Source organism: Sarcophilus harrisii, chromosome 5 (genome assembly GCF_902635505.1).
Source record: "Sarcophilus harrisii chromosome 5, mSarHar1.11, whole genome shotgun sequence".
NCBI classification, from domain to species: Eukaryota; Metazoa; Chordata; class Mammalia; order Dasyuromorphia; family Dasyuridae; genus Sarcophilus; species Sarcophilus harrisii.
This window is the reverse complement of record NC_045430.1, coordinates 263,329,967-263,336,707: the sequence shown is the minus strand read 5'-3', so window position 1 is coordinate 263,336,707 and position 6,741 is coordinate 263,329,967. Positions and strand designations below refer to the sequence as shown.

The 6,741-nt window shown below is 41.9% G+C and overlaps 1 protein-coding gene across 1 annotated transcript; it reads left to right on the top strand.

The window, feature by feature from the left end:
* Nucleotides 1-4,621: 4,621 nt before the first annotated feature.
* LOC116419555 (tripartite motif-containing protein 43-like) lies at nt 4,622-6,016 on the top strand. The gene has a single exon (XM_031940255.1). The coding sequence runs from the start codon at nt 4,622-4,624 to the stop codon at nt 6,014-6,016; it is 1,395 nt and encodes a 464-aa protein (XP_031796115.1).
* The last annotated feature ends 725 nt before the right edge of the window (nt 6,017-6,741 follow it).

Below are 6,741 nucleotides of genomic sequence, written 5' to 3'. Positions count from 1 at the left end.
AGCCAATTTATATGGAGAAATAGATGAGTTGGGTGACTGAGAGGGCCAGGGTTAATGAATAACTGGTGATCCCTGGTCAGTTCTCACAGTGGTGTTCCATGTACAGGGGCTAGGATAGGGAGGGTAGATATGAGGAGAATGAAAGTGTCATATAGTGTAAAGGAGATTTGAATAGCCTAGAAAATGCATTTTCAAAGGCCCAAAGTCCAGTCAGAAGTTCAACGTGAACCTTGTGTATTTAGCCACGACTCACTCTTCAGAAATATTTTTAAAGGATTTATTTCAACTGATCTCATCATACTTAGTTTCATTGGGTTCCCAACATCACTTCTATGTCAAAATCTTTGATTATAGGAAGTCAAGTGACTTGTCCACTGACATAGATAACGGGGTATCTGAAGTCACATCTCTCCATTGTCTAAACCCAAGCATCTTTCAATCGCACCACTGGGTGCTAAGAGGTTTTGTGGACATCACCAAAGAGATGAGGAGCTCACCCTGACACCTTGAGTCAAGTGGAGACCCCAAGACGGACTCTCTGGGTAATTAGTAATGAATATATTAATCAGGCTATCTAGCAATCAACAAATTGATAGTCTGTAGTTTTTCTTGGTAAGCAGACATCAAAAATGTCCTTGAAATGCCTTAAAGCCTCAATGAGAGGGAACACCTCTGAAAAGTGAAAATCTTCTCTAATTGGTGGATATTAACTAAGGAGTTGAAATTTCAACTCCTGCTGAGAATGGCTTTGTCTACAGGCTTAGTAGACTAAGGCATGAGGGCAGAAGAAACCATTTAGATCAGGTACCCTCCAATTAGGTTTCTCCTTCATGAACTGGATTGTCCTACTCTTTGATAACAGGGATCAAGGACAAGGAATTCTTCACCCAGGTAAAGCCTTGTCCATTCTGTATTCTCTCTGTAAACAGAAATTGCATCTCTCAGTTAATTAGGATCCTGCCTGCCCAATTTAGGAATCTGTACATTGAGTGCTAGGAACTAATCTCATGATTCAGTCATGGCCCTTAGAGATTGATTGACCTGTTCAGGTGTTTGATCTTGGCAGAAATGAAAGGAGAAAAGTCTCAGGGGAAGGTATCACAAAAGCAGCAGCCATTAATAGAATAGTATAATATGCATTTCTCTCAAATGGAATATTCTGATTTTTCAGAATCTAGGCAACTATCACTACATCTGGTCAGGGCTCTCGAATTTTTTTACTAATAAGGCCACTGTTCTTACCACACTGGTTTATCACTGAAAAGTGATAAACATTGAATAGGAAAAGGTGAGAGTGCAGGTAGGCCTTCAACAGCAGCCCTGCCTAAAAAGCTGAAGTACTCAATTATAATCTTAACAGTTGTAAAATGTCTCTTTCCCATATATCAATGGGGATTTTTTCAAGTCCAAAAGGAGTAAAACTCCTGCTTCACCTTCAAATGTCCATCTCAAAGGGTAGCACTAACTTCAGCTGCTATTGATCCCCCTTTGCTAGAGCGGTAGCTGTCTCATAGGCACGTGTTAACAAGATAATGGTGACCCTGTATGTGCTCTTTTTCAGATTCGATAATTTATGATTAAAAGGAGTGTATTTTTTTCATGACCTGAAGAGTCAAACGCTTCAATCCCAGGACATGCTTCTATTCTCCAATCAGATGTATCCCACCCTTCCTCTTTAGCTTTGACTAGTGCCCTTTTTTATCGTGTCATAGGGGGTGGACAAATCTGATGCATGGTTGCTGCTAATACTTATTGTTCTTCCCTCCTCCTCCTCCCTCCACCCAAAAGACAAAATTGAGGGGGGAGGGTCAGGAGATGAGGAATGAGGTAAACAAATTTTTACTATAAGTAACAGAGTTGTAAAGGAGAAACAGCACAATTATTAAGTTAATCAGGATACTTAAGATCCAGCTCTCCATGCCTTTCAGCTGCTTTGTCGCGTACCATCCCCTCTTCTCTTTCTTTCCTCATACTTCCTTTGTCTTTGACTGTTTCATACATTTTCCTTTTTAAAACTTGTGGGATTTAAAATCCTGCTGTATTATTTTGTACATGGGAATGTTTCTTCAGGATTTGAATCAGGTCCCAAAGATCTTCATGATGTTTACTTTACCTGTTCCTCATTACTAGTTTCACATGTCCTGGGTCTAATTTTTCTTCCTTAGACAGCCAAGGAGAGCATTCTACTATATTTAAGAGTGCACACCTGCTCTGCAAGTTACCCACAAACCTTACTTTATTAACCTAACTGATCCATTCTGCATATTTCCCTTATGTTGAAGAGGATTTTCTAATGTCAGGACACACAGCCCCTAAATTTTAAGGTGGCATCAAACTGCCTTTCAAGTTACAAAAATTTTCTTCTGTCTTGTCATTCATTTCTTCTGCAGTTCGGGTTGAAGGGAAGACAGTTTCCTTGGGTTACAGGATGGTTGGATGATAAGCCATACCCTTTTAACTACTAGGGTTTCCAGAGGAGGATTTTAGTGTTTGGGACACAGAAAGTACCCATGGAGAGAGAAACTGAGAGGAACCTCCCGGACATTCCTCAGGCAGTTAGCCTAAAAGCATAAGGATCTTACTCAAGAAGGGTGACAATCTAATCAAGACAGACTTGGACAATGAATCTCTCCTCAGGAGAGAGAAGCTTAAACTAAGAAAAACTTAGGTGAATTTGAATTGCATAGACTAGGCAAACTGAAACAGACTAACAGAAATGGGAGCACAGAGACAGGAATAAAAGAGACAGAAGCTCCCTTTTTAATCTTATATGAGCAGATATTGCTCGAGTTTCCTTTGCAATATCAGGAATGCAAACACCCCTAAAACCTCCCCATACACAATCGTACAATCCAGCAATCTGTCCCACTTCTGTCACATCTTCCTAGCTGAAGCCCAAAATCTTTTCAAGAAAAGTGGGGTCCTCACCAGAAGTTGAAAAACTACTTGATTTAGGACATCGCCGAATAAATCCGATCATTAGTCTTCAGTTTTGCTAAGGGATCCATGCAGCTTGGAGGGAAAGAAATCACTGGGTCTCCCCAATAAGACTCTACCACCTGGAGGAATGGGACTTAAAATTGGTGGGGCTTTCATGTAAGGAAAGAGAAGGCCAGCACTAAGTGTTTGTTGGGCTTTTAGTCATTCACCCCCTTATTTGAGGAGTAGGAATTGAGTATCAGGAAAAAATATTTGCAAGCACTTGCTTGGCTTTTGTCAAGAAGAAAGCCAATGCTTTCAAGCACCAAAATAATGTGAGTGATATAGACACCAGATTCTGATAGGCACCAATAGTTGGAGTTTGTTCATGTGAGGAATTCACAATGGCCAGTCTTTCTGGAAAAAAGTAGATTTATTTAGGGAAAAGGTTATAGACAAAGTGAAGAGATACTATAGATACCATGAAAGGTAAATATTAAATAGTTAGGTTAGCATAGAAAGGTAATTTAATAATTAATGTTGGAATTTACCAAAAGAAAGGAAACCTCCTATGAGACTGGGATATACCCTTAGCTGGCAGTCTAAATACTGAAAGGGACTTAGCACCCTAAAAGGGTTAGTTAACCAATTTGGAACTGTGTTCAAAGGGCTATCAAATTGCATACTCTTTGGCCCAGTAATGTTTCTACTGGGCTTGTGTCCCAAAGCAATATTAAAGGAGGGAAAAGAATCCACATGTGCAAAAATGTTTGAGGCAGCCGTTTTTGTAGGAGCAGCCTTTGTTTCAGCAGAATAATCACCATGAGAATAGCCAGAGATAAAGTCCAAAAATCTTTCTTGCCTCCTTCACAGTCTTGTCTCCTTGCCTGGGACCTAGGCCTAGATTTCTGGAGTTCCTCCTGAATGTGTCTTGGTTTCTGTGGGAGAGGCAGGAGGAACACCACCAAAGTCTCTGTTTTGAATTCTCCCTGAGTCAGGGAGCTTGTGTTCCAGCCTCCAGTTCTCTGCTTTCACCAAACCTGTTCTAGTCCCCTTTAGGTCTGACTTTGGCCTCTTAAATACTCCATTACAAGTAAATCATTCCAGTATATTGAGTATAAGCTAATCATTATATCACTAGGGAACCATTATTTGATGTAAGGTGAAATCAATCATACTGAACGAGAGAACTATTAAGCACCATGCTAAAGTAGGTAGCCATTGTCTTATCAATTGCACTGAATTAGCACCTTGTAAGAATCCTTGTTTCAAGTACAAAGATTTGGCCCATTACAGGATCAGGAAGGGGGAAGGAATGGGCCTGATTATGGACTCTTCTGCCTATATATCCAAGATAATCTGTGCACAAATCAGATTTAAAAGTCCATTGAGCTAAATTTTCATGTTGGCAAAGAATTCCTCCTTAGAGATAAAGGTGCATCTGCACTTTACTAAACTAATTTATCCAAAGGAGCCAGCCAGAGATCTGAACCCCAGACCCTCAAGACTGCCCCCAACAGGAAGAGTTACTACATTGCTCTGCAGGATGGCAAATCAGGGGAGTACACACCTTTGGTAGGAGGGTTAAGGGGTGGGGGCTACCTCCTAAAAAAGGAGAGCATCCTTCTCCTCAGTAGCACTACATTTTTTGTAAGGAAAGTAGCTCTGGTTGCTGCAGACCAGAAGCAACTGGAGGGAGAGAATGGCTGCTACTGTGAAATTTCTGCAGGACCTTCAGAGTGAGATCACCTGTAGCATCTGCAGGGGCTACTTCTGTGAGCCTGTCACCATTGGGTGCGGGCACAGTTTTTGTCAAGCATGTCTCTCCTCCAGCTGGAGAGTTGGAGCCCCAGTTTTCTCCTGCCCTGAATGCAGGCGAGTTTCCCACAACAGGGAGATCCCATTAGTGAACATGCGCCTAGTAGAGTTGACTGAGCTGGGCAAAGAGCTCAGCTCCAAGATTTTGCAGAGCATTGAAGGCCAGAGCCAGTATGTCACTCACAAGAAATTCTGCAAGCTATTGTGTGATGAGGACCAGACAGCACTGTGTGTGACATGTTGGGAAACCCCAGACCATGGGGCTCACAAAATCTCCCCCGTGCAAGAGGCTGCTCACAAATACAGGAGGGAGCTCGAGCACATTCAGACCTGTTTGGGGAAACACCTGGAGGAAGATGAGCAACTGCTTGCTCAGGTGAAAAGACCGGCTGTTGACTGGTACTGGCTGATCAGGGCTGAATTCTACCAACTGCGCCGCTTGTTAATGGAGGAAGAGAACAGATGTCTTGACAGGATAAGACAAGAGCAGAAAGCCAGCCAGGACAGACTATCCCAGCACATGCAAAGCCTGCATGACCTCATGCAAGAGCTGCAGGAAGTGGGCCACCAAGCCAATATGGATATGCTGCAGCATGCCAGGCAGCTGCTGGGGAGGAGCGAGTCTATTTTGGCCCAAAGGGCCAAGGCTGTCATCCCAGAACTGAAAGAATATCCCATCCCTGGCCTGATCGAGATGCTCAACAGATTCAGAGTGGACCTCACTTTGGATCCTACATCAGCTGATTCCTGTGTTTCTGTTTTGTGGGATCTCAAGAGTGCCAAGGCTGAAGAGGACTGGCAGGTGGAGACTGAGGACACTTCTTGCCATCCTGTACTTGCTAGGCAAGCCTTCAGATCAGGCAGTCAGTACTGGGAGGTGGATGTGGCTCAACTACCTCAGTGGGTGCTGGGGATCTACACCCCCTACTTGAGGAGGAAAAGGACCAGGAACATGGACATCTGTGACTTTGCTTTCTTGCTTCGCTGTATCAAGAAGGAAGGAGATTACTACTTACAGACCTATCCTGGGCCATTGGACCATCGAATGAAAGGCCCTCTACCTCGGGTAGGGGTGTACTTGGAATATTCCTCAGGCACTCTGGCCTTTTACAATGTTCTCCAGAGTTCTCTTATTTATAAATTCCATTCTATTCCTTTCACAGCCCCTGTCACACCCATCTTTTCCCCTGGACCCCCACTTCTAGAAACAAATCCTGGCCCCATGACTCTCTGTCCAGTGGACTCTCATTTTTGTGCTTGTTGCTACTCCTCTCAATGAACATTTCTCCAGGGAGTTCTCAACCCTTTCTGGCTCTGTTCCCTTGATTTCTAGCCTTCCTTGAACGAGAATATGTATCACCCCTTTCATGATCAACAAGATTCTCCCTGCTTACTAACTGGAAACTAGACTTTCCACCCTGAAATCTGAGGGGTTCAGTCCCCACTGTTTTGTATTCTTCTTTGCTATGTTCAGTTATTTTTGACAATGTCAATCTTTTCTCAACTATTTAAAATCATACCTGAGCAATCTGGTCCTGTAGTCTTATGTTTCATTTCTTCTTAGAATTTATCACTATAATGTCCATAGATTTCAACATTTCCTAATAATATTCCCGACTTTAATTGTAGTAAACTTTCCATTTTGCTGTTTTAAATATAAAATCAATAAAGGATCTACTATTTATTTGGCTTATGGGTATTTTTGTTGTTATTCATTAGTTTTATTTATGTCTGACTGACCACATTGAAATCTTTTTTGTCAGAGAAATTGGTTTGCCCTTTTTATTCTCTAATCATTTTGCAGATTTTATAGATGAAGAATTTGAAGCAAAGAGAGTAACCTGAGTTGACTAGAGTCACACAGTTTTAAATAACTAAGCCTAGATACAAATTCAGGAAGATAATTCTTAGTATCTACAGATCAGCCACCAAATAAGTGTTTCCTTATGCACATCAAAAATTAATTACTTAATTCATTTCAAAAGATTCATCAAATCAGTTGCC

What these genes read in the sequence shown, in the direction of transcription:
- LOC116419555 (XM_031940255.1), top strand. Translation starts at nt 4,622, where the DNA reads ATGGCTGCTACTGTGAAATTTCTGCAGGACCTTCAGAGTGAGATCACC.